Raw genomic sequence first — 27,934 nt, 5'->3', positions numbered from 1 at the left:
TGTATTCCAGTTGACTTTGAAAACATCTCTGGATTTTAACACCGAGCCAATTTTCTGTCACTCCATAGCAAGTCCTCTCTGAGGAGGCACTCTGGTATGCTTTGGCTTTAACAGGAGCTGCCAAACATTAGCAGCAATATCTGCTGCCCTTCTGGGCCACCAGGAACACAGTGTGTGTTATCAGCCACTCCTGGGCTTGATCTAAAGCTCATTGAAAACAGCAGGAGCCTTTTCACTGGGTTAATTCGACTGGGAAGTCGTTCTCATAGCAAAATTATTCCTTTACATGTTCATCAGTACATAAGAGATGGGTGGGTTTCGAATGTTTCATGATACAGGGGCCTGAGCTATGGCCAGATTGAGGTGTCAGCTCCCCACAGATCAGTGGGGCTGTGTGGGTCTGGTGTCAGTCTCTCGTGTCCATGCCTTTTAATCCTGATGGGTGTGCACTAATCTTCCTTTGCCAGGCTGGGGATGACTTGTCACACACACAAGTGAAGGTAAGTGCCTTTTCCAGCACTAAGCTCCTCTCTATCAGTTCCATCCAGCCTGGATGGAATGCATTCTGCATTTCAATACCAGGGTGTCAATTAATCTCAGACTTCACTACAGTTTATGGCTTAGCTTTTCATTTTTATGCAATTAGGAGAATTGGTAACCTTTACCTGCTTTCAAAGGAGACTATTCCCTCTTCCTTCCTCTTACTGCAACTCCACACCCTCCCCCTTCAATCGGCCGTGTCTCAAACTGGAAGGGAACTGGAGTAATTTCACTCACATTGTTAAAGCCAATAATTGTATCAAAAAAAGGCAACCTGAGCCAAAGTCCATTTAAGTCTACAAGTCTCTGGGGACTCCAAAGAAATTACTATTCTCACTAGCAATGAGTATACTAGGAAGCCAAGGATTAGTGTTCGTGCACATGATTGTTCCCTTAGTGTTCCTGTCCTGTGCAGGACCTTGCCAGTGCATGTTTTCCCCTTTCCTTCCCTGCTAGACCAGGAAATGTGGGGTGGATGATGACCCCATGGGTGCTGATGATTGAGCCTGCTGGAAGATAGAAGCTTGGGCAGCTGTAGAGCCCAGCTTAAAACAAATAAATAGAAATGTTAGAATGGCAGTGAATGGGAAAGGACAATGCTGGGGTGACCGCCCCTAGAGCAGAGATGGAGAAGACCAGGAATAAAGGGTCACACCACAAATTGTGTATGGATGGGATGGTGAGGCAGCCCTGGAGGGACCTCTATGAAATGAGGCACTGGGATGGGATCCAGGCTATAGCCATAGCCAGGGAATGTGTGCATCTTTGGCCAAGTGCACTGGCAATAGCACAGGCATGCAAGGGAATGAATGCTCCTCAGGCCTTCAGAGAAGGTGGCTACCTTCACAAAGCTTTTAGCAGTGCTAGGGATGGCTGCAGAGAATGAGAATTAAAAGGCAATCTGTCTAGCAGCCAGCTTTTCCAAAGAGTTGAAAGCCAGGCTGATTTCCTGAAGAGCTCAGACCTCCTTTGGACAGTACATGACGTGACACGTTCAGCGTGCTCCGTATGCAGATCTGTCACTTCCGATTTTGCTGATTGCAGGCAGATTCCCTGGAGGTCTGAGCTCCTAAAGGCAGCTCTCAAAAAGAGCAACACAACTGTGCAAGCAAAGAGGGAAGGGACAAACAAAACATTCCTGGTCAGGAAGAAAAATGTAAGTGAAAACAGTCTGGTAAAGCAACCACCCACCCGGGGGACCAGGCTGTGACCGAAGCACGCACGTCACTGGCGGCTGCTGATGACACTCGGCCTCTTGGTGCTGGCCCATGGAGCACGCCAGGCTTCTGACATGCTCTGAAGTGTGTGTGGAAAGTTTTCAACACACATATGCTCCCACTGAGCTCAAGCCAGAGCCAGTGGGATACTCCCAGACTTCAGTGTTTTGGTGCAATCAGGCCACAGGACACCAGAACTGACCCTGGATGGGAACCCAGTACAGCAGATTGCTTCGTTCAGCAAGAGGCTGATATCACTTACACTGTGGTGATATCAGCTGCTAAGCTGTGGAAATCCTCCTACGGTACTGCACCTCTTGTACCCATTAATCCAGGCTCCCTGGAGCCACTTCAGAAGCCCCAGACCTAAGCAGCAGTTATAAAACCACCAGCACATACACAAACATATTTCCCCCCAGAATCAGTATTTCCTGCGTCAGGCACAATAGTCAGCCCTGGATGACCAACAGGCTTCGTGTGTAATATCTCCTAAGTCATTTTGGTTGGAAATGAGCATGCTGCACCCCTGAGGAGCTAGGAATTGTCTTCTGTCCATTTATAGGCCTTACAGGTTCATATGACTCTAAGGTAATCCACAATTTTACGCAGCTTATGAACTCAGGTTGCCTAAAAATCATCCCTGGTCCGACACATTCTCATTCACCCTGTGGTCTACAGCTTATGAGGCTTTTTATACCTTCAGAAGTACAATTGCATTTTCTCCTGGTTGCAAATTACTATGCTGGAGAATAAAATGGTCCCAGAGCTGGATGGGATGAAGTGAGAGGATATGATCATAGAACCCTTAAGGCTGTAAAAAACCTCCCAGATAAAGTCCAGCCTGTGACCAATTCCTACCATATTAACCAAGGTGATCCTTGGACACCCCCAGGGATGGGGACTCCAGCACCTCCCCAGGCAGTAAATGTCTACAACCCTTTCCATTAAGAAGTTCTTCCTGACTTCCAGCCTGAACCTCCCCTAGCACAGCTTAAGCTGATGTCCTCTTGTCCTGTCAAACTGAAGTTAAACTTCAATTTTCAGATCTTCACCAAATGCCAAGTCATCAGAGCAGTGCCAGCCAAAAGGATTTTGCACAGCTGGGCGCTTTCACATCTCCACAGTGCCAATACTGTGTTACAGACAAGAACCTGAACTGTCAGTATTAGAGACACCTGATTTTGAAGGGAGGTGAGCATGACTAGCAGTAAAAATAATGTTTCATGCTCTCTCAGGTATTTCCAGGATAAACCTTTTTTCTGCCCAGAACATCACAGAAGAACATAGACGCCAGGTACAGAATTGCTCTGGGGTGCAGCAAGCCCACAAGGAGCCTAAAACCTTAAGTCCTAGAGAAACATCAGCCAGCTTGTTCATGCCACAAATCTGCTTTTCCTGAAATCTGGCAGAAATGGCGATTAGTGTGTTTAATCATCTCACTCCTTGTAATGCAACCAGAAGCTTTTAGGCAATGTGCTCATGGATCACTTTGGGTTGAAGTAGCATCTAAAAAGGATGCAGCATGAAGAAGATTCCTCAGGCATTGCTGATGTGGGAATCACGGAAGGAATTCAAGCTCTGCATCTTTGCAAAGGACCCTGCTCCACCTCCTAAAAGATATCCCGAGGACTCACACTACCAAAACCCCTTCCTGTGCAAACTTCCCAGGTTTCAAAGGTGCCAGCTTCCAGATCTTTGCGTCCATATCCCTACTTCTCTTCTGATAGCCTCTTGCATCAAGGAAACAAGGGGAAAGGATTCATACTGTAAAATTAACATTTGGAGCAACACAAAATGCCGTGCATCTTATCAGAATATACAAAAGCACAAAATAAGGCTTTTAACAGACAAGAGGTCATGCCCACCCAGATAAAATTTAAATGCAACCTTGATGTGATGCATTTTGCTGGCACAGGTTGTATAAGAAAGCTCTGTTTACTTTCTCTCTCTTTAAACTCAAACTTATTTCCAAAATCTCAGCTCTAATGAGATGTGAGATTTTGAAGAGTATTTAAGTTAGTCTTTGGAGCTAGTCCAGCTTCAGAGATGGTGCAATATAGAGGAGGACAGCAAGCAGACATGCAAACATTAATGATAATGCATTAGGATCTTGAAGGAAGAGAGACACATGAATATTATTTTGACATTACTTTCCCTCTTTACACTCCAAGATCATTAGCAGCAAAGTCTAGCACCTTTCTGTCTGGTCAAATATGCCAGCATACTGCCAGACAATTTTTGAGAATTCCCTGCTCCTCAGTGGTTAAATTTTTGTCCTTTGCAATTTCCAGATTTCTGAGAGAACTCCTAGTGACAGTTGTAATAATATTCTGTAAAATGTTGTGGTGGTGATTCTTTGAATGCCTTTGTGGTTTGCTGTCCAGAGTTATAATAACCTATGCTTGCCCAGATATGTGTTCTCAACTTGGAAACACTGGAGCCAGCATTTACTCTTCTGCCCGGGAAACTGCATGTGTGTGCCTGCACATCTTGCTGAACGTGGGAGTAAGTCTCACTCCAGGTATTTGCCAGGTGCTTCCTTGTCCCTGGGAAGTGTATTTTGGGGTTCACATCTTTGGGAAAGCGAGTGACTTGGGGTTTATTCCAAATAGAAGGCTACACCAAAGGGAATCATTGGTGGTGTCTGACCCTCCTTTGAGTTTCATGTGTTTCTCTATCAGTTATCTCCTTCCTTAAGCATTTTATTTTAGAAACAACAATAGAGGGAAAAAAGAAAAAGAAAGTACAGATCTCTAACTGTATGGCGAGACTGAAATGGCATAGCTACACTGAGACAAACCTTGATAAGATAGCTTATTTCAGATACCAATTTCATCACAAGGATTTTGAGTTCCTGAGGAGGATGAGATACAACAACCACCTTATGTTAACATTAGCCTGGTCTCAGGTCTACACATATATGCCCTTGGTGAAAAGTGCTGAGTGAAACCCTGAGGATCAGGCTTGGACACACACCAAAATCGTGTATGTATGGATGAGGCACTGATTTCAACTAAAATGGTATGTAACTTTGAAAAGAGGACTCTAAGAAAAGGTAAAAAGAATATCTCAAAACCACTCAGACCTTCTCTGAAGCCTTTCTATACCTTATAAATGTTTTATATATATTTGTATCCATGAAAAAAAAGCAACAGAGAAGATGTGAAGCATTGAAATATTAATTGCTCTGAACTTAGTTTTAGTTAGAAAAGAGATATGCTAAAAACACTTCACGAAGTAGTAAACTAGACCCTTGTAGTGCATAAATGCTATAAAATCCAAGGTCTCTATTCTGTGCCAAGCAAAGAGTCCTATATATATATTTTAAAAACTGGATCCCAGTCAGCTGAAATATTGAAAATAGTTCTAAAGATGGCAAGGAAAGAGCTGAATTTAATTTGGGGGAAAAAAAAATCCCTTATGGTTTGGCTGCACACAAGCAATGCTATACTCCCTGAAAGCTGGCTTTTGAAATTAATTCATGCTCTAGAGGAAGGCAAATCTGAGCATCCCCTCGGCAGTGGCTGTGTGAGTTCCACCTCACACACCCGTGTAGCACCAAAGATTTGCAATACTGTGTGTTCCCAGTACACACTGCAGTTGTAAACTCTCAGGCCAAACCATATTTTTACCCCATGCCCACAAATTAAAACCTGTAAAGACACCCCTTATTCCGCATCTCTTTTGACCACCAGTATTAGAGTATTTCTGAATTTCTAAGTTTAAAAGTGCACCCATGTAAAGGCCTTATGTTTCTTGAACATTAAATTGCAAAACTGTCCTTAGGACAATTCAAGAGCTTCATCAGAGACCCCAAAATCCTGCAGCCATAGAGCTGAGCACAATTTATGTGGAGCAGCCATTTAGAAAATCTTCTTCAAATACCAAATTCTCTCATTAATGTAAACTCTGCTTTGTCTCTTCTCTCTTTTACATTCCCTGTCATGTACTTCTCCTCTGAAAAAGGGGATCATGCTCTGGTGGTTGAGACTAGCAGGCTGTGACCTGCCCCCTGTGCTGTGCTGTGTCTCTCCCTGGCCAGCAATGGTCAGTCACATCCTGCTGGGGACAAACAGGTCACAGCAGCACAGAGGGTGGCTCTGGGCTGAGCTGGGTTTGCTGAGCCACGCTGCTCACACACCTCCTGAGCACGCTTCCTAACTTGCATCCTGGTTATAGGACATGATCCTCATGCTGAGGGGCAAAAAAAGCTGCTGTCAAGTAATTAAATTTCAGACCAGATGATGGGGTCATGACTTGGACCAACAAGACAGGTTGAGCAAGGATTTCACTAAATGCTGAACCTCCCAAGAACCAGCTCCCTCTCTGGCAGCTCTCCTAAAGCCTCTTTCATCCTCCACATCCACCTTTTCCAGGCTTCATAGACTTCTTACTTTCCTTTCAGTTGTTAGTCTCCTTCCAGATGGGTTTCTCCACCCCAGCCTTCCCTGCATTCCCTTTTCCCTGGGGAATATTCAGGCCCTTCCCTGGCTGTCCCTCCCATGCCACCATCACTCCTCATCACCTCTCATCTCAAAACTCCTAGGATGGTAAGCTTGGTCTTCACTCACAGCCAACAAGCTGAAAGGAAAAATCTGACTGACTTACATAAACCTGTGTGTCCCAAACTGGGATTTCTCTGACAAAATACATTTTCAGGTCTCTTTTAATGGGTATGGCAGGGAAAAAGTAAAATTGAGATGCCACTCAAATTTAGAGCTTGTTTCAGGAAAGAGTTAAGCATGTCTTAAAATCTCTTTGTACTCAGGGAACATACAAGGGTGCTGGGCACTGTGTGTCTCCTGTTTTCTACATATGTGACATGGTCTGTTTAAATATGTAACTACAAATTCTCCAAAGCCTGTATGCTTCCAGCTCTCCATGAACTTAAGCCCCAGCTGTCACTAAAAGGGAAGCTTCTACTCTGGAAAGAGAAATTATAAATAAAGAGCTCCAAATAAGCGGAGAAGCTTCTTAAAAGAGAAGAGACACACTTACAAAAAAAAAAAAAAATTTATTCCTATGTGTATCTATATGGCTACATAGAATCTTTCAAACACAATTTCTTCCCTACTCTTTGTCTTCCTCTATTTCTCTTAACAGGGATAACTTTTCACAGCAGATGGATATATAAAATAAAGTAGTTTCATTTTCTTTTTAACAAAATAAAAGGAAATCCAAGATACATGCCTCACAGTCCAAGACTAATAAACAACTGGTAAGATGCCTCTGACACTTCACCTGTGTGCGAGAAAGCAAGTTCTACCACAGCCTCACAATACCATCAAGAAATACCAACATTTTTTCCTCTCTTTGTTGCTTCTGAATATGCATAGCTGCAAATGGATTTTGCTCAGATTTCTCTATCATCTTAACAGTCACCCCTTTGTTATCCCAGCATGTGTCACTTCCATGTGGAGCAGGGAAGAAAGAGACAGGTGACTCAGTGTTCCAAGGAACTAAAGCAATCCAAGTATTGCCCTCATGCTAGCTTCAATGGAAATTACCTCCAGAAAAACAAAACCAGCTACCCTTCAGGAACTGCTTCTGCTCAAGGGAGTGATGGTGGCAACGCTGCATGGTGATACATTACATGAGAAAGGCCAGAATATTCCATTTGGCATGCTGAAAATGTGCTGCTGGGTGTCCTCTGGGGCTGGGTCTCTTCTGGGCGAGAACTACAGCCCCAGGAAAAAATATAATTTATTGCCAACAAAAGTATTTCAGCTGGCCTTAACTCCACTCTCAGGTGTGTTAAAGAGAAGAACTTATTTGGGGATTAAGCTGGAACTCCATTTCTGTGCCCTGCTGGGCCATGCAATTTAAGCAAAAAGATTTAGTCTCTATCTCTGAGAAATAAATCACCTCCCAACAACTCAAAGTGCTAGTGGGCATGCACAGAGACCAACAGGGGCCACTGACAATATAAACAGCTGCTGGGAATGGTACCAGATCTGACACACAACTAAATTTCTCTGAGAGAACAAGAGCAACAGAGAATCTGATCTTCAATTTTAATGGTAATTTTTTTCCTGAGGGTTTGTGAGATAAATTTCAAGGTGTAAAATCAATTTTAGGTCAAAATATAATGTAAGCTGGGGTGCCATTGTGTATTCACTATCTCTGAGAGCTTATTTCGGATCACACCACATGGGTCTGCCACCTGCCATCTTCCAAAATACTTCCCATCATCTGAGCCCTCTACAATCAAGTAATGAAAATTATGTGTCTTAAAGTGCCAATATGCACATTAAAAATCAGCAGATCAAAGTAGAATCTAGGACAAAAAATAATGTTTTCCTTCTTTAAAAAAAATTATTTCGGGAAACCGTATGGCTCAGGGGCTCAGTATTGGGATATGGAGCCTTTCATCACTGATCCAAACATGACCCAAGTCGGTAGTGACCAAAAAAATGGTGACTGGTTGGCAGAAGCTTTGTGGCCTAGAGTATTTGAAACGAGTTGATGGTCTTAATCCAGTTCCCAGTGGATGACTATCCACATCACAGAAACCACCACCACAATTGGCACCCTCTTCAGCAGCCTTGGCAGGTTGGCCAGGGATTAAATAAGTACAGAGACTGAGGCACCCGCTTCTGCCTGGCTAGAGGTTGCCCCTCTAGGTCATGGCTGAGACATGGGGATGGGGTGGAGTGGGGAAGCTCACACACCCTCTGCTTGTGCTGTCCTGGTTTTGTGGGTAAGAAGAGGAATTCATTTTTCAGGGCTGTGATTCAGGCACCCTTCACGAGCAGTATATTCATATACATCTGTTTAATTTTAAAAGGAGCCAGAAACTGAGAGAATTTCAAGATTTTTTTTTTCTCAAAAAAATAAGGTGCCAATTTCTGGGGAATTCATCCAAGTCAGGGTAGTTATGCCTGGGCTGCATTTAACAAAACACACACAATCAACCTGTAAAGTGGCTCCACTTCAAGAAACATTCCTTTTGCTGTGCTATGTTTTCAGTCAACACTTTAATTATCTCACAAGATGTCTTAGAGTGTACATAATCTGTGCCAGCTATTATCAGAAAATTAAAGCTGATTTCTCATTAGGTATACAATGGCAACTGTCATGTAAAAAAAGAGATCTGATACACCTCAAAAAATCCTATCTGGGCATAAGAAAGAAAAGCAGGACTTTGATTAGTGCTGAAAGAGTTTTTCAGTTTTTAGAGAGGTAAAATGCACCAGTCCCTCTTTCCAAAAAAACAGCCCTCTCCTAACAAAATATTGTGACCTAAATCTTGAAGTTATTCAGGCAATGTTCGTGTGGAACCAAAGTTTAAACTTCAACTTTAGGCAGTACCCAGATGGCTGTGAGAAGGGCAAACAGCACAAGCCTTGCATGTGCTTCCCTGCATGAAGGCACAGAGCCAAGCTCCTCTGCTTGCAGGTCAAGCAGGCGATGCTGGAAGAACTTCTCTGTGCACTGTCAGGAAAGGCTTCCCCAGAGCTGGAGCAAGCAGCCTCTAGCTTCCACACCAGGAGTAAGATGGCAAGGCAAGCCAGTCTGGGACAGCAAGGCATTTTCAAGCTACAAAAAGGAACTGTTATTTGCTATCTCCTGCTGTGTGGCCCTCGTGTCTAAGATTTAAAAGACCTTCTTGCAAAATGGAAATCCCGGGAAGCAAAAGTGGCAAACTCCTAAAAGGTTCCTCATCTGTTACACCCAAAATGGAGCAGCATCTTGTCCAAGGGAGCCATTTCATTATTTGCACCTGAATCAATGCTCAGATTAATGGCTCTTCATGAAGGGAAGGTGCAGATTTGGACATAAGCAGAGGTTAAAGTGGTGAGGAGTAGGATCTCTTCCCTGTTCATTGGAGGAACACCCCTCAGCCTAGTGCATCTCCTGGCCCTGGACATCCACACATTTCTCCATGCCAGCACATGTGTGTGAAAAGGTGTGAAAAGCACCCTAATAGAAGTACTTGACCCAAACTGAACAAATTTCCTAATTGCAGTAGGACAACACTTGAGGGTGTGGTTACAACAGAAAATCACACCCACATGGAAGGATCAGGAGCACCTGGCTGCACATTATTACTCCTAATGTCCCAGGGGCACAATTATCTCATCAGGTGCCACCTGGCAAGTCTTGTTGCTGAGGAACTGACTTTGGCACACCACATAACTGGGGTGGGGAAAGGAGAGGAGAACACAGGGCCAGGCACACATGCTTACTTGTGCATTCCTTAAAAGTGAGTATTTACACCAAGGGGAGACCTTGGCTCTGCTCAGAAGCATGTCTGCGTTTGGGGGTTACAAACAAAGGAGCAAGCTGCTGTTTCTGAATCCTGTCCTGCACCTCCACACCCTTGGCACAACTTGCATTCTATGTTACTGGTTAATGGACATCTCTGGACTTGCAACTCTCCATCCACAGCTTTTCCAGCCAGTCAGTGCAGCCTACAAGAGCCCTAAAGAGACAGACAAGCCTGGAAAACCTCTTGGCTGGCAATTTTCAAAATGTTTTGCCCTTTTTCTCTGAAGAGAGCACAAAGCCACTGTGAGATGCAGACTTTATGACTTCCAAGGTGCTCTGACCATGAATCCAGCATGCTGGCTTCAAAGCCAGTGTCTGGCTGAGGCTGTGTGGCACACGTCACCTCTGCAAGCAAGGCCTTCTCATCTCCCCTGCTCTCTTTCATCCTTAGCTCAAGGTGTGAAGCCTGACCTCAACACAACAATTAGTGGATCATGGCCCAGCAAGAGAACACAGAACAAACCTCTGGCTCAGCTGTGGAGCTTCCCTGGAACAATGGAGATCACAAAACACAGAACAAAGCTCTGTGCCTAGAGGTAAGTTACTCTCGGTCGAAAGGATCTGTCTAGGGTACAAAGTTTTAGAGATTAGCCTAATCCAGAGTCTGCTGACCTTTAGGTCATAGTGCAAGAATTTTCTCTTTGATACATCTTTTACAACATAACCAGAGTGACATTAACAACAATAACCTGACCCCATCCCTCCCCTCAGAAGCACCTACCCTGGGCAGAGCTCCCCAGAGACAGAGTAGGCACAGAGTAGGAACAATAGACTCCCTGGAGTCTACTAGGGATGTGCCAATCTAATTATTAGGGGCAGTGCCAATGGAAAAAAGCAAACCAAAAACTGTAAAGCTAGTTGATACACCCTTTAGGCCATGGGAGTAGAGAAGAAGGAATTCACTGTGAATCAGAAGCCATGTTTATTTGTGCTTCCACCCTCAGCCCTCTTGATAGCGTCAAAGTCCACTGGGTTTGAAGCTACCCTGAGAGATTTAGCAGTAGCCCACAGCAGCAGGGAAGGGATTTAAGCCCCATCCTTTACTTCTTGCTTACTGTGCTGCATCAGAGCTGTTCTCCATCCAGCAAAATCATCTTTAAGGCCCAGCACAACAGATCTGATTCAGGAATGTTTCCCTTCATCTTCATTCCCCTTGAATTTCTCACCCTGAGTCATCGGACTACAATATGACTTTAATGTGGAAAGTTCTGCGGGTACGTTTGGTTTCCTTTTAACTTCAGAAAAGAAAAGGTACAACCAGACTGGGAAAAAAGTGTCTCATGGTTGAGAGGACTCTTTTGACCAAGGAGTCACATGGCTCCCTGGCGGGCAGCCAAAGGAGTCATGAGAGATGCAGCCATTCCCCTCAGCACTCCCTTAACCGTGTCCTGCCAGCAGCTCTCCGAGGCCAGGACTTGCTCCATGCTGCCCACAGTGGCTGTCTGGCTCCCGCAGAAGGCGAGGGCACTGTCACAAATGATGCTCATGACTTTGGTGAGCAGTCCTTTCCCCTGACCTCTCCCCAAGGCCGTGCTGGGCATGGTGGTGAAGAGGGCGATGGTGACGCCGCGCTCCAGATGAGTGCAATCGCACGGGCTTTGTGCCTGTGGTCAGAAAGAGAGTCACTGAAAGTAATGATGCAGCACTTACGCTGCATTTTCTCTTTCCAAACTGCTGTGGCAGCTCTTGCTCTCCTGCCCCTCCCCTACTTTCAAGCCTTGCCAGTGCTGTTATTGCTCTATTAAAGCTGTGGGAAACTGAGGCAGGCAGAAGTCACGATACTGCTATTCAGCATCTCGGGCATCAGGCACTCTCAGACTGTTCCTATCTTCACCCCAGAGTGAAACCCACCATGGGAAAGTGCAGTATTTAGAGGGACTGGCCCTGGCCAGGGTCCAGATCGATCAGAGATGTGCTTGGGCTTTTTCAGATGCTTTCCTGCCTTGCTGCCAGCAATGTCAGGACTGGTGCTGGTCCTGCACATCCATACAGATCTGCTGGGTACTGCACAACAACTTCTGCATTCCATCCCAGCAGTGAGGGAAATGATCCTTGCCCAATTCACTCGAATACTGGTAGGATTCATTCACTTACAATGCCTGAATGAAAGAAATTATTATTAAATAGTAGTCACATTTGATAATTATGTCTCACTTCAACCAGACTAGTAAGGTGCATATTATATCCAGTCCCAGTATTGCAGCACTTTAAAATTTTAAATTGGATACAACTCAAAACATTTCCCAGGTCCTGATTGCATGAAGACAGTGGTTTAGATCTTTCTAGCTTATGCTTACTTCCAGCTTTGGGCTTCTCTGCAATATTTCACATGCAACAGCAAATGCTTCAAGGCTTTTGATTTATTTCTCCCCTCAAAAAATTAATTAAGGTTTTGGATTTATGTCTGGTCTTGCTGATTCGAAAGGCCTTAATTCTTTCAGTGGCCCATGGAACTGATTTTGGGCTTTGTCTGGCATGTCCTCCTGTTAATATTGTCTTCGTATATGTTCTTGTGACCTATGGTCAGATTCCCTATAAATTGCATAAAATAGCAGCCTGTGTCAAGGCTGCATTGAAACGGATACTGTAAGGATAAGGCTGGTGCTGACTTTCTGTTTGGTAATCTTTTTGATTGCACTGGAGTCACTCAGTTGACTGCAGCTGAGTGCAGCAGAGTTACTCCTGCTTTACTAGCTGCTGAGCTGTGGATATGGCCTCAGGGGAGAGAAACCACAGGCCCATAGTGCTTCAAAGACAAAAGGTAAAAGCTTCCCAAAATTCTACACAGTGCTGGCCATTCAGAAGGAAATTATTTTGATGCCTTTGTTGTGCATTCCAAGTGTGCTGGTGGAGACCCGACTCATCAGCATTACTTTTTGCATCACAAATCTGCCAGCAAAGTCCACAGAGTTCCATCAGCTTTGAAAGTGGTGTCACTGCCTAGTAACAGTGTGGCTCTTCTTCAGATAAAACATTTGGGATGTGCAGGGACCAGTGGACTTGGTGCCACCACACAGGGGAAATTCTTCTGCCCCTATTGAAGTCCTAACCCTCACTTCTTCCTTCACTTGCACACTTGCTATACCACTGGATGTCTTTTTTCTACTTATTAGGAACTCAGGGTGAAATCTGACCTTGGACAAAGAGCTGAAACAAAGACTGTCACCATGATGATTAAGTGGGATTTTTGCATAAATGTGAAGTTTAGCCTTTTTTGAGGGAAATCTGATCCACGAGCATAGGCTGAAACAAAAACAAATGTTCAAAATGATAACAGTGTTATGAGTACAAACTGTATGCGCTATTAAAATAATTTCCAGAAAAGAAAGATACAATAACTCTGATTTACTCTGTCTTGAGATTTTCTAGAGAAGCTACGATTTGCTGAAAAATAATTAGCAGGTTATAATTATCTTATTATCAGATCCTAGTGGAAGAAAGATGTTTTTATGATGAGAGCAACTATTTGCCTGTAACTGTCTTAACTTCAGTAAAACAGCCCATACCCTGTTAGAACTGAATAAGGCAGCAAACGTTCAGCTCCATCCAGAAAACTGACTTCTAGAAAGAAAGCCCAAGAGAAAAGAATAGAAGAAACAACTCAGCATGTTATCTAAAGATTTGTCCTAAAAACATTTTGGCAGTAAGGGAAGGGAGAAGTCATAGAAATGCATACAGACAGAAAAACCTACTGGTCAAGTATTTAAGTCTCTTTATCCAGAATTTCTTTCCATTTTTGCTAATGCAGAATTTGCAAAGTTCCTTAGGCATGTGTTGCAGAAAATGCAAATACATAGGAATTAACTTCCGAGTAAGAAGTTAACAGCAAGTCCTATGCAGCTATCAACAATGGAGAGAAAACAGATCTACATTTGGGGGAGGACTGAAGGGACAGCAAAAGAGGAGAAAGTTCTAATAACCCTTAAAAGACTGAAAGACATTCTCCAGAAACATGCCTTCCTTGGCTTTTCTTCCAGAGTACTCCTGTGCCTACATTCCTGGACTTTCTTATCCTCCTACATAATTCTGGGCTTGTAAACCTGAAGCTTTCAGTGACAAGTTTCATCAGCTCATTGATGGGCTGTTCACACGTGCATGGCACAATTCCAGAACAAAAAAAAAAACATGGAGATTTTGCTGTCTGGCTTTCATAGAACCCTTCCATGTAGAGTTTTACTGTAACACTGTGCAAATTACATAGCTGGGGTAGGCTGGAGAGATGCTCTACAGAAGAGCAGTGGAGCATCAAGGGATAAAGAGCAAATATCATGAGAAGAACCAAATAGACAGGTGAATTGTATTGCAAAAATTCATCTGTCAGGTAATTAACAGGTAGACATGCTTTGCCAGCAGCCATGAAAGGCACTGGTGAGAGTCCACAAAGGGTAGAAACTGGGCTTGCAACATTAACCAATTCTGTAACTCATAGTGTCAGCATATCTGAAGAACTCCTTTGATCTACAGCTAGGTTTTTGTTGCTTGGGCTAACTTGGGAGGACTGGAGGGTTAAACTATATTTTGGGGTCAGGAGGCTCTCTCACTGCATTTCAGCCCCAGTCCCGTGCACTGACAAAGCATGTGCCAGCATTCTACCCTCAGCATGCCACATTGCCAGGTACATATGGTGCTTTTCCCATTGCAAAAAAGGTGGTTGTTAGTCTAACTGCATAATTGCTGGTCATTTTGTTTAGCTCTTTAACACCTTCTTTGAAAGACTCTATTCTGAGGGATTGGCCTTGTTGGGTGTTTAATATGCAAACACATCTGTATTCATCCTTACCCATTCATCTGAATATTTCATATTGCTTTTTACCCACTTTTTATTTTATGTTAGTAAGACAACATATGTAGTAATTCCATGCTGTCATCCTACACATTCTGGATCCTGCCACCTTTCCTTTTAATTTCTAAAGTAATTAAATTTTGTGATTTCCAGGTGTACTAAACATCTAATTCCTGGAACCTGATTGTTGCAAAGGATTGAGAGAGTTGCCTTCATCCAAATGCATTTGGATCCAAGGATATTCAGGACTTGAGTGCTTGAGAGGAGAGGAGTGGAGAGGAGTGGCCAGTCACAGATTTACCAGAGCTCTCTGAATTTAGACAGGGTATTTTATTCTGGGTCTCAGTGAGATGCTGGACTTTACCTCCTAGAGCCACCAAGAAATCATAGCACAATCATTCTCCCATCTTTGTGTAGCTGCTTCAATACATGGAAATTTCCTGTGTCAGGCAGGTAAGCCAAGTTTATGGCAGTCCAGCATAAAAATACCCTTTATCTTTCTCTTTTCTGCTGAGCAAAAGCATTAGCTTTAGATGAGCCTGAAAATACTTGATACTCTTTGAAGACTGACCTGTTCTGTCTATAAGTGAACACACCTTCGAGGGATGGTGAAGTGGAGGGAAGTCCTCTTACAAATCCTCTTATAGAGGATCATTATCACAGTACCACGTAAAAGGAGAATATAACAGCAGAGCTCTCCTTGGGCATTGTACACTGCATAACTAGAGCTGAGAGAGCAAGCTTCCCCTAAAGTCTCAGTTATAAAATGAGCAAGGTGCAAAAGCAGGGAAATGATGGATTTCCACTGCAGCTCAGTGACTGAGCCAGAGACAACCCATCCCTTTAACAGCCAACTTAATCGTGGAAGTGGATCCTGCCCTGATCTAACCAGGCTAGGAAGAGTGGGCCAGCCTGTGTAACTCTGACTGCACCAGCTAAAGCAGGAGCATCAGCCAGGCTGCTTGGCACTGCTGGTGAAGCTGTGCCCACTACCCCCTTGAGGGCTCTGTCTCTACCTGTGCAGCTCCCTCCAGAAGTAAACTCCAGGGACTCTCTCCAGCAGTCCTAATCTTTAGGGATTAGGCATGACCACTTTTCTGTAGGCATATGAACAATCTGCATTCCTTCTAATCTGCTTCCCACAAGTGTTGAGAAGCCCTGTTGTTAAGGATATTGAATTATAAGGATGTGGAAGCACCAGCAGAACAAATGCAAAACTTGCAGAGGAATTTTCTTCCTCTACATTTCCTAACCAAGCAGTGATATCTACTCACCAATATAAATTATTTGCTGTGCTATGGTGTTAGAAAATGTATTTGCTTTGAACATTTGTTCTGCTATTACTACATATACACAAACTCTGTTAAGAATTATTCCAAATCACTTCATAGCAAAGAACTGAATTAACTGTATCTATGTGCTAGCAGATAATCCCCAAATAAGCTTTGTCAGAACCAACTCTCATGTTGCTGGTGAATGGATCCTGCACTAAATAAGATGAACAGTAAAAGAGGTGCACCAGTGGAAAACTGACGAGCACAATCTTCTTTAGAAGCAGCTGAATATGTGTATGTGTACAGACACATGCACGCTCTCACATCCACTGCAAGAAACAGTGCCAGTGTTCTGCATAATCCTGGCGTTTAGAGGTTTATGCTAATTACACTGATATTATTTAATGGCAGCTTTATACTTTAAATATTTAATTGGATTACCAAAATTTAATATACCATTTAAATGCATCAGCTATTGGAGCTATAGTCGGTTTTCTTTTTCAGAGAGGCAGACACTAATTTCTTCTGGTTGTAAAAATGTTCACAGTGCCTCAACAGGCCAAAGGTTACCAGGCAAGCACACTGAAGAAGATGACTTTATCAGATAGCACACTTACAATATATAAATCAATTTTATAAAGGAGTCGGGTTTTAAATTAATTTTGGATGTAGTTGACCATAATTTAACTTTCTTCCCAGCACAAACGACACTGAGGTGTGGTGCCCATTCCATTTCATTTCATTATTTCATTTCATTTCACCATTGCCTTTTCCATTCAGAAAAATCTGGTGGGATTTTTGTTGACAGGTTTTCTCACAGAATAATCGGGTAGCATCCCATCTCCCCCGGCCTGCATTCCCTGCACCAAGTAAGACTGAGCACGGACACCCCGCACTCCACTTGCCTGCCCCCTGAAACTCACCCCCTCTGTCCCTGAAGGAGCAGCAATGCAGAAGCCAAGGAGTCGTTCCCATAGCCAAAAGAGGATAGAGATCTCAGGGGAAAATTAACATAACCATTGACAATCCCTGAGAGTTCACTAAATAGCAGCTTGGGAAGCATCCTCCCCTCCGGAGGGCGAGGGTAGCAGAAACAGACACCAGCAGATAATGCTCCAACAGACTCTACTATGCTTTAATCTTCAAAAGCTAGCATTAGTAAGGCAGAGAAGTATATTTTCCCACCAGACAAACACGACAAGTTCAATAGGCTACTCTCCATTAAGCACTGAAATAACTCCTCTTTCTTCTCGCTTGGAGGCGAAGCACCGCAGCCCCCGTCTCTGCCGCGGCTGCCCCCGCTCGCCGGGAGGGACCGGGGGGACACAGTGGCAAAGGAGCAAGTGCAGCCGGGGGCTGGTGCCGGGGGTGGTACGGAGGAGAACCGGGGGGGTCGGGTCTGGGGGACCCTGTCCCCAGCGGCCCCGTGCGCGCTTTCTCCCCGGGAAAGCAGCCGGCTCCGTCCCTCCGGAGTGATGGATGGAGGGAGGGAGGTGGGCGTCGCTTTGAGGCTCCGCTTTGTTGGCTTTCACCTCCTGATCCCTTTCGCTTCTGCTCTGCTGGGCTGCAATAGCCACCTCGGCTCCAGCTCCGCGGGTCCAGCTCCGAGTGACCTGCCGCGGAGGGGATGAACTGGGGGCGGCTCAGGGAAAGGCGAGAGAGCATTATTTATCCGCCACAACTTATTGTCGCGGGGCAGTGCTCAAAAGATCCACAAGCAGTTGGCTTTAAATAAAGCAGGCATTGCTTCCCTTGTATTTCCCCTCAGCAGTCGCCTTAGTATTATTATTATACTTCTATAGCTTTTGCTTTCGGACCTTATAATTATGTCACACAGCAAGGGAAACCGCCAGCATCCCAGCATCTGGTGTGCGGTTGCAAACTTTTGTTTTAAGATTTGAACTATTTATAGAAGGAAAACTTTGTAGGATAGTAATTTCCTACGGTTTTGAGAAAAATATGGCTACGCTTATATTAAAAGGGTGTATTTATTTATTTATTACGACTCCTTCCTCCTGTATAAAAAAATAATAACCACAAAAAAAACCCAACCAACCAAAGATAGCACGGCAAGCTTTTTTACAAGCTATTGGTCACCTACGCAGCAGATATATCCCTCCTATGAATAGAAACAGGCAGCCCTGGTTGAATTAATCTAACGTGCTTCCATAAATCTAAGCTCTTTTATAAATCGGTGGCCAAGACATGTGCATTTCATTAAGAATTAAGAATGTAGAAATAGGCTTTTCGTTTCTTTTTATGGGCGTGTTTATTCCTACTTTTCTCCCATAGCAGTAGGATATGTCTTTTCCATAGCCCACAGAAAATAGACGGACACACACACGGACGAACACACGCACACGTGCTTGTTTATGTGCATGTGCTCTTCTGCGCACACACAGAGCAAAAAAAACCAAAACCCAAAATATATATAAATCCACGTACAGTTCAGGGATAAGACCTCAAATTCGCATCCGTCGGGGCACAAAATACTGAGTCTGGCTTGGAGGAAGGAGAGCAGGGAAATCCGTCCGACCCCGGCAGCAGATATAAATGCGGGGCCGAGGATGCCGAGATGGGGTTCCCCATCACCCACAGGGGTGAGCCCCTCTGCCGCAGCCCCGGCAGCCTGGGCAGGCTCCGAACCGCCCCGGAGCTGCTCCGGGCCCGACCCCCGCGTTCCGGCAAGGAGACCCTTGCCCCGAGGCTGGGGGATGCTCAAGGGAGGGAGAAGGCGCCCCGATTTTAAAGCGGCTCCCTCCGCCGGGTACCTGCCGCCGCAGCGCCCTCCTCTCCGCACGGCTGCCCCGCGGCGCGGTACGGTCTCCTCCGGAGCGCAGGAGGGCAGGAGCCCTCGCCAGGTCCCCGGCAGCCCCTCCGGACTCCGGCTGCGGTCCCGGACGGGCCCGGCTCCCCCACGGCCGGCGCGGGGACCCCGGCCCACCACCCCCGCCACCCCGAGGCGGCACGGAGACCTGCCGGGGGACCCGCGGGAGAACGACGGCGGACACTCTCTCCGCAGCCCTCACGGACTAGCCCAGCCGCTTCTTATCCACCGCAACGATAGATACAGATATAGATATTAAAAAAAGAGACCGAAATTCCTCGCAGTCCCACCCACCGACTCTCATTTCCCCCACCCCTACCTCCACCCCCTTCCTCACAAGGAAAAAGTCCTGGAGCCAGCTCTAGCTGCGGGACTGGAGATCCCTCCGGAGCGAAAGCAGCCGGCCGGCGAGCGCCTCGGCGGCGGGGACTCTCCGCGGGCGGCCCGGGCTGGGCGCTCGCCGCCGGCTTGCGGCAGCCCCGCGCTGCCGGGGACCTCGGCACGCAAACAGCCTTCCCCCGACGGGCGCGAAGCGATGCCCATCTCCGCTTTGGCAGGAGGAGGAGTCGGGGTCGGAGTCCCCAGGGGAGACGCCGGCCGCTCCGCGTCCCGTTGCCCCGCCGCCCTCCCAGGTGCGCCGCCCCCGCTGCGGGCACGCCGGGCCCCGGCCTCGCCGGCGGGGCAGCCCCGGGAGTTACCTGGCGGTGCGTCCCTTCCCCCGGCGGGGTCCGACCAGCAGCGCCAGCACCGCCACCAGCACAGCATCTCCTCCTCCTCCGCCGCCACCACCACCACCATCCTCACCACCACGCACCGCACGGAGCTGCTGCCCGTGCTGGCTTCTCCCGGCTCCCTCTGCTCGCTCTGCGCATTGCCCCTAGGTAGCTGCTAGCGGGGGCATTGCAAACAGTATTTGGAAAAAAAAAAAAAAATCTGGATCACTTACAGGTAACTCCCACTGGTAAGGATGAGGAAAATCTGAGGGTAATACACTGAGAGTAACACACTGCGAGAAGAAAAAAGGATCATGGCTGAATCCCGTTTACACTCTTGAGTTCGCTTCCTTGGTTATTCCTTTCTGGCCCCCCCTGGTCGTAATTCCCCACCCTTTTTGGTGTCAGCTGTGGCTTGAATCTGAGTTGGAATCCAGTCCCTTGGGCTTGGGGGGGCTTTGTCTGTTTGTTTGTTTGTTTGTTTGTATTGTTGTGTGTAGTATTCCCCTGGTGCTAATGCTGCTCCCTGTGCAGAGTGTGTGCTGCTGCTCTTGCTGCTCTTGCTGCTGCTGCTGCCTCTGGGCTCCTGCCTGTCATGTCTCAGTGGTTGGAAGTTGTTACAGTGGGTTCTCGTGTCGGAATGAGGATGGTTTAAGGGATTTGGATGGCAGAAAGTGCCTCTCTCTCTCTCTCTCTCCCTCTCTGTAACTCTCCTGAGGCCCGGGGCTGCCATTGGGCAGTCAGTCACTGCAATCCGCCTACTTTTTTCTCCTCTCCCTCTCCCTTTTTTTTTTTTTTTTTTTTTTTTTTTTAGGGGGAGGATGACAATGGAAAGACACTGATCGAGCCCGGGCTGCAATGAATCCGTGCTCCCTGGCCGAGCCCTCTCCGTACGCCTCGCCCGTCAAGCGCTCATTTCGCGCTCCGTGGGGCATTTTTAACTCCCCCCCCGTCCCCACCCCCATCAGCGCTCCGTGGGCTGAGAGTTCCCTGTTTCTGCCGTGGCACCCTCAGCTCGCCCTAGGAGAGGCTGAACGAGCTTCCAACTCCACTCTCTGCTATTTTCTTTATTGTGGCCGGCTGTCCCGGTTCCATCGAAGGATTCCGCCTTCCCTCCAGCCTCAGCGGGGGTATGGCTGTTGCTGTTCCCCCGATGTTAAAAATTAGAGTTCGATTTCAGGAGCAACGTCAAGAAAAAAAGGAACATATATGTAGTCATAGCCTTACTGCGTGAGAAATAAAGACATGCACACTCCTAGCTTCCTGGCGAGATTGGGTTTCGCGGGAGAGCAGCGAAGGGAAAGGACTAGTGTGGAACAGGCGCTGCAGGGAGCGAGCGGGGGGCGGCTGCCAGCGGCTCCCGGCTCCCCACAGCTCTCGCAGGAAGAGCTTTCGTCTCCTCTCTTCCCTCCGCATCTCTCGTTTCCGAGAAGATGCAAGTCCGAAGAGGCGTTTCCCGGCAGGTTTGCTGCCTCTCCCCCGCCTTCCCTCTGAGCCGAGCGACTCCTGCCCCTTGGCACCGCCGCGCCCTGCGGCAAAGAGATGCTCGACCCTTCCTTCTCCGGCGGGCCTGAGCCCCGAGCAGCCCCAGGCGTGCAGGAGGCACTCGCTCTTCCCCTGCATTGTTGGGCGTCCGTCCTTGATTTCGGAAGTGCTGAGAGAGATGCTGCCATACGTGCGCTGCGGGTACGGGGGCTGGGTTTGAAAACGAACCCGAAAAATAAACGGCCACCGAAGACACTTGGACTGAAATGCAGCTGAAACGAACGAGAACCAGGCTCCGAAGTGTCCTCGGTCTGTAAATATTCGTCTCGGGTTAATTGCCTATTGACTGAAGATGTCGTGGCTAAGAGCTCTACCGAACGCCCCGGTAACACCTCCTCCAGTTAACCAGCCCCAGAACATGGGTGCAGCTGTCCCAGCGACACAACGAAATATGTCCTCAGATGGACTGGGAATTGCAGAACTGGTGTAAAAACGTTGTATGCCGCTCAATATGCGATAAAAATCTTCTCGGGGTTTGGTTGCTTTAACCACTTTCATCTGCAAGTTCAGCACAGACGTTGGGGCAGTCAATGTCCTTTCGAGAAACGCTGATCTCGATTAACAAGAGACGGAAGCTTAAGCCTTTCAACGATTATTTACATCCCAGAACCGTCTTATTTAAAATTTTTTAAGATTCTAAAATGGACGTATTTATCCTCCTGTAAGTGTACATGCAAGTCTATATATAGTGAAAGAGTTAGAGATGTGTATCTCCTCAGTGCCCTTTTCCCTGCTAGACACATGGCTGGGGCAACTCTGCTGAACGTGAAACCAGGAGAACGAGTAGCCACTTTGAATGTTTTATTTCTAGCATTTGTTCACTTCGGATAGGTATTTAAATGTGCGTCTGCTTTTAAAGATGTGCCTGGAGTATGGGGGAAGGAGGGGGACAGCGAACTGTAAAAATGCAAATAAAAGTTGGCACTGGCACTGGAAAACTTCGGACTTGTGCTGGCAAAATTTGACCCACTCCACCTGAAACGAAGATGGTTTGCCTATTTTCATAATTTTCAGGTCGAAACGGACTTTATCCACAGATGTGGAAGAAAAGTTGTATAAAGAAACCGAACCGTGCAGTTTCTTTTCGGGGAGTTAATTTTTATTCTAAAACCGGTTATTATGGTGAAAAATTATTGATGATGAATGATGATGAGGAGGAAGGTGAATATTATGACGATGATAATGAGAATAACCTTGAAAATTCCATTCAAGTGGTTTCTATACATATGTCAGCCGGGGCAGAGAGAACCATACTCATTTTGTTGATTGAAGATGGAAACATTCTCTCCAGTAAAATGTCACACTGGAAAAGAGGTATGGTCGCTAACGTCTTTTATGGGCACTTCAGCATCTGTCGCTCCTTCTTCCACAAACAGATGTGTTTTGGACAAAATGGGACAGAATTACACTGAAATGGTTGCCGACACTATAGTCGGGCAGGCACTAATAAATTGTCTGCCTTTTTTTGGGTTTTTTGGGGGTTTTTTTCCCCTCTACTATTATCTCTCTATTCCCAGCCGCGGTTCCTTTTTCACCCGGCAGAAGGGCACGTCGGAAGCCGGGAAGATGCGCCAGGCGGGCAGCACAGCGCGTCCTTTCTGGGCGGAACCGTGCGCCAGCTGCATCTCATCGAGCTGCACGCCCAGCGCCGGGGCAAAGAGGGCAATGAGCTCAGAATGAGCGGTGGGAGAGCAGGGAAGGGGGCGGCGGCAGCACAACGAGAGGTGCCCGGGCAAGGGCCGGGAGGGTACGGTCCCACCGGTGGGACGGCGGGGCAGCCCCGTGCTCCGGGCGGACACCGGCGGTCTCCTCCCGGGGCCTCGCCGCGGCTCCCGGCGCTCCACGTGCTGCCCGCCGGCGAGGCTGAGCTCCGGCCGCTGTTGCCGAGGGCCGACGAGGCAGAGCCAACCCGGACAGCACCGGGCACGGCGAGGGCAGCGGGATTTCGTTGGCCTTTACCGCAAACGTCGCAGAGCCAAGGAGAACTTCGCCGTAGGGGAGGAGAGAGGGACCGGCTCTCACGTTCCACGCCGCAGCATCCCTGGGGGTCCCGGGAAGCGGAGTGCTCCGGCCGTCCCACAACGGGCCGGGGTCCCCGACGTCCGGAGCCCTATGCGCCCTCAGCTCGGATGGGGCACGACAGAAGCCTCCCTGCCGCCCCTCAAAGGGGTGCCGACACCTTTGGTTGCTCCCTTGGGCAGCGCCAGCTCCCGCCGCCCGCATCCCTCTAACGTCATAGTGACCCTCTCTCCGCGGGAAAATGGGGGGGTCTTCCCCTCTTCCTTTGGAGCTGACCGGCTGTTACCTTTCTTTTCCTCCAGAATAAAGAGGAAAAAGGGTGGGGTTTGCCCCCAGATCTCCGATCTGGGTATTGCCCACGACTTCATCTTTCCAAAAGACGCATCACTCATACCCAGAGCTTCCGCTGTCATTCGCATCTGTAGTACTGCTGTAATTTTAAATTTCTGACGTATTTAATAATTAAAACGGTATCCGAATTAAACGGTAGTCCAATGCTCTGTGATCTTGGCCGAAAATATTTCTGTTTCAATCCTGCCTGAGGTCAATATTTGATGTGACCTTTTATCGTGGGGGGTTACATGAAGTCAGCAAGGCTGCAGATACTTAATGCTTCGGTGCCTGGAAACGTCATCGACAGAAATATTAAGGGATGCTTCATCTTACCCCTGTTTCTCCAGCAATCTGGGGGACCGGAAATAGAAACAGGAACGACAGAAGATCCCCTAGAGGAAGGACTACTTGAGTGGGACCTGCTCTCTTCTCCTAGCTGGAGGTGATAGTGGCTTCTTTATGGAATCCTGCCATGTCACTCCATGCAACACCCCGGCCCGCCCAACCGCTTATGTATCGCGTTACTTTCTCTCCCCTCGGCGTCATGTTTGCCACCGAAAGTGGAGCTTTTAGCACGTTTTACTAAGACACGAAGACGTACTCTCAACAGGAAAAAAAAAAAATCAACAAGAACCCACAAAAAACAAACCAAAAAAAACAACCTGCTAAGACTCCCCTCCTTGCCGTGGTTGACACGACGGCTCTCTCCTTCCCGCTGAAAATCAACCGAATGCCCTGGAAGACATCTTATCCACCTTCACCTCCCCCTTTTCAAAGCAAAGAGCTCACCAGAAAAGGCATCATTACACCCAAAGGATATGGTTTCAACAAAATGGTAGTTCCAGTGGCTGATGAAAGAGGAAATAATTGCACCCCACATGCCTAGCCTAGAAGTAGCCCTGGATCTCAGAGCAAATTTCTCTCCTATTGTTCAGAGAAAGTGAAGTATCCTCATCGCCTTACAGGCATGGTGATGGATCTGATAGAGTTTCTGCAAAGGCTTTTACTGTTCCTGATGTCCTCTCAGTTTCACTTCCAGGCTCAGTCCAACAGCATTCTTGTGATTTTTGCTTTGACTCCCCTTCTAAAACAGCCAAAATCAATTTCGAAGACAGATCTGCCTTCCAGGCTGCAACAATCCTCTGTTCCCTTCGGTCGCAGCGAAAGCAGTAGCTGTACCATTGCCCTCATTTTGCAAAGCGTTTTCCTTGAGCTCGCCTACCTCTCTGTGAGTGGCGTGCTGTACAAAGTCCTCACACTACTGAAGTAGATCGGGTACCCTGTCATCGCTTTATTTGTGGATATACAGCCTCAGCAAATTCACTACACCCGGCAATACGAGCCTAGAGGGGGACAGAGCCCATCGCTGCCGCCCCCGGCTATGACAAAGGGCGGCGCAGGTTCTCGGCCCCGCAAAGGTTAGAGCACTGAAAGGACCTGTCTCCAGCAGGAAGGATTTGGAGCTACCCCCGGGCAAGCGGCTCAGCCGGGGCAGGGGCGGACGAGGGCTCCCCACCGGCAGGGCAGAGGGCAGCGCCTAGGCCGTGCCCCTTCCGCATCCGCGCATCCTCCGCGGGTCGCCAGCGGGGCAGCGCCCTGCTCCGCCGGCCCCGCGGCGGCACCTGCGGCTGCAGGGGCGGGCCGAGAGCCGTGCCAGAAATACCTAAATAAGCAAACCCAAAGGGATGCGAGCCGGCTGGTGCCCGCCGAGCAACCCGCTGGGAGCCCTCCGGGAAGCGGCCTGCGGGTCCCGCCGGCACCCTGAAAATGGGACAGCTCTGCCCTTGCTGCCAGCGGCTGCGGGAGCTCCTGGTGGGCTATACAGAGCCTGCCGCTCCCTTTCTCATCGCCGAGGAGCCCGGTTTAATTCCTCCCCCCCGCTGTTTAACCTTAATCCTCGGCTCTGGCGAGCTCCCTCTCGCAGATTCCCTCCCTCTCCTCGCCCCCTCCTCCCAGCGCTGCCCGCGCTGCTGGCAGCGGGGACGTGGCCGCTGCCGCCGCGCACCGTGCGCGGAGCAGCGCCCGCGGCCGCGGGTCCCGGCGGGCAGGGCCGGGCCGCGCCTCGCTCCCCGCCGCCCTCCCGCTCTGCTGCCCCGGCCGGGCTCCAGCCTGCCCGTTCTCCTGCCTTTGGGAGCTGCCCTTTGCTTTCCACGTATTGATTTCAAGGTGGGAAGTGAGCGGTTTTGGATTGCAACTCACCATATGTATTCTTGATCATTAAAAAAAAAAAAAAAGGCATTAAAAATCCCGCAAAGACAGGATCTTTAAAGGGTTTGTAGTTCGACAGGTAAGGACTCGGCTGGGGCTCAGGAATGTGGAAATTCAACTCAAGTCAGCCTACTGCGACGAGCAATATTAATAAGGGCATACAGGCACTGGGGGGAGAGACAGAGGGAAAGAGGGCGAAACTTGGCAACCGAAATAACCGCATGCACTCGATTGCGGTGATCAAACAGCGAGGAGCAAACAGCGGGCTCCCCGGGAGCCCCTGCCGCACCCTCCAGGGCCCCGGGCCGGTCCCTTCGCCGCAGCCCGCTTGGCTTCCCGGGAGCACCAGAGCAGAGGTAGCCGGACCAGTTGTCAAGTTAATTTCAACACGTCTGTGTGATGGATAGAAACGCAAATTGTGTCTAGGCCTGCATAAAGCAAATCCCTGAGCGCAGGTTCAGAGCAGGGATTCCCCTCCTCCCGCCCCTTTCGCCTAATACCTCAGCTCTGTTCTATTGTCCCAGCAGCAGCGCCTGAGTTAACTCTGTCAGGCTGCCTTTTCTTTTTCCTTTTTTTTTTTTTTTTTTTCCTCTGAGGGTACTGTAAGCCAGAGATAATATTTAAGTTCGCTTAAGCAGTACAAAATAAAAGGATCCGTCATCACCCACGACCGGCTCCCCGCAGGCTCGGGGCGGGCGGAGCGCTCCGCCGCCGGGCATGGCCCGGGACCGGGGGAGACGGCCGTGCTTCGGGGGGCTGCCGGCGCTTGGACACCCGGAGCCGGAGAGAGAAATAATAATATATTTTCTTTTCCTTTTTTTCTCCCCCCTCCTCTGCAGTATTTTGCTCCCAACTCCGCACTAACGTGACCCAAAAGCCAAGGAGATTTGTCGTGCAGAAGGACTTACCCTAACTTGACATAGATGACTCCAAAGCATAGAAACACGTAGAAAATCCACTTCCGAAAGTTTCTGTGCATGATCTAGAAAATGGACTGAGCCATAAAAATTGCACAAAAAGCCGAACTGATCTTGTCGATTAAATCCCAGTCAAGAGCATTGCTGAAGCTACCCAGGAGCAAAGCCGGCCGAGCTGTAAAAAGTCAACTCCGCGCAGACAGGCAGCTCTTCCCAGAGCCATGGTGACCGAAACCGGCTTCGATATTAAAGCTAAAGAGGAAGAAAAAACGGAAAGGGCTGCTCAAAACAGTAAAACAAAACCCCAAGACAGACAGTCTGAGGGAGAGAATGAGCAAGCACTGATCTTGATCAACTGCCTCATAGAGCCCTGAAGTTCAATCTGTTTTTACTTGTTCTGACTTCCTCAGGTAACACTACGTATCTTGCAATCTATGGCTCCAGGTAGGAGGATCTCTCTTTCTCTTTCTCCCTCTCTCTCTCTCTCTCTCTCTCTCTCTCTCTCCCCCGCTCTTCCCTCCACCCCGCATGTGTCAGGATCTAATACATATCTTATCTGTGTGTGCGTGTGCGAGCTGTGCGTGTGTTTGTGTTTCAAAAGGCATGTCCTTAAGCAGAAGTGTTGGGGAAAACACATGAAACGTATCCAATAAGGGAAATAAAGGACTCGTCCTCCCAAACCGAAGCATTTTTTCATTTCCTTTAGTATGGTAACGCGGCTGGATTTGCAATGTACAGACTTTACAAAAGGAACTGTTAAACTTTTCTATTTTTTTTTCTCTCTTTTTTTTTTTTCTCCTTTTTTTTTTTTTTTTTCTCCTTTCTAAACAAACAGAGGCAGGCGTTAATCCCCACTTGCTGGCAGCTGTATCCTAAAAGCAACATGTGTCCAGACTACTTCTTCGGCCGTTTGACCCTGCTGGACACTAATGCCTGCCACCAAATTTGATATAATTTTCCTCAGTAAGAGATTATGCTTCTTCCTTTGAGAAACAGATACACTTAGCTTGTAGCACTAGCTTAGGATAGTCAGTTTGCTGCTTCTAGAGAGATTAATCGGCGGGACAAAACCTCACTTTGTGTTGAGACACTAACAATGAAGCGAGGCTTCCTTTTCTTTCTGGTTTTTGGGATTTTTTTTTTCCTTTCATTTCTTTCTCTCCGCTTTTTCTATTTTTCTTCCTCACTGATTTCTGAGCTGCTCTGTTTATTCCTGCATTCTGTGGAATTATCTGTTCCAGTCTACTACACAATGTGTGCCTGTCCGGAGGCACAGATCTGCATGCA

At 47.7% G+C, this 27,934-nt stretch overlaps 1 protein-coding gene and 1 long non-coding RNA gene across 5 annotated transcripts in view; one reads left to right on the top strand and one right to left on the bottom strand.

Moving 5' to 3' along the window:
• Positions 1-26,719, bottom strand: part of WNT7B (Wnt family member 7B) — a 91,658-nt gene extending 64,939 nt beyond the window's left edge. The window contains exon 1 of one of the 4 annotated variants that reach the window (XM_021529927.3): positions 26,639-26,719. In XM_021529927.3, the coding sequence (XP_021385602.1) occupies positions 26,639-26,709 (71 nt within the window). In that variant the 5' untranslated portion in view covers positions 26,710-26,719. Of the gene's footprint in view, positions 1-19,249; positions 19,359-19,610; positions 19,687-19,858; positions 20,403-26,638 lie in introns of those variants that run through there. The other 3 variants (XM_021529925.2, XM_077783252.1, XM_077783251.1) reach the window with 3 other exon arrangements.
• LOC110470374 (uncharacterized) lies at positions 4,227-6,940 on the top strand. Its single transcript, XR_002465403.2, has 2 exons — positions 4,227-4,262; positions 6,861-6,940. It is a non-coding gene; the product is annotated as an uncharacterized LOC110470374 (long non-coding RNA).
• Positions 26,720-27,934: the final 1,215 nt, after the last annotated feature.

The sequence above is a fragment of the Lonchura striata genome, chromosome 5 (assembly GCF_046129695.1).
Source record: "Lonchura striata isolate bLonStr1 chromosome 5, bLonStr1.mat, whole genome shotgun sequence".
Classification (NCBI taxonomy): domain Eukaryota; kingdom Metazoa; phylum Chordata; class Aves; order Passeriformes; family Estrildidae; genus Lonchura; species Lonchura striata.
The sequence above is the reverse complement of the archived record's forward strand: the minus strand, read 5'-3'. Positions and strand labels throughout refer to the sequence as shown.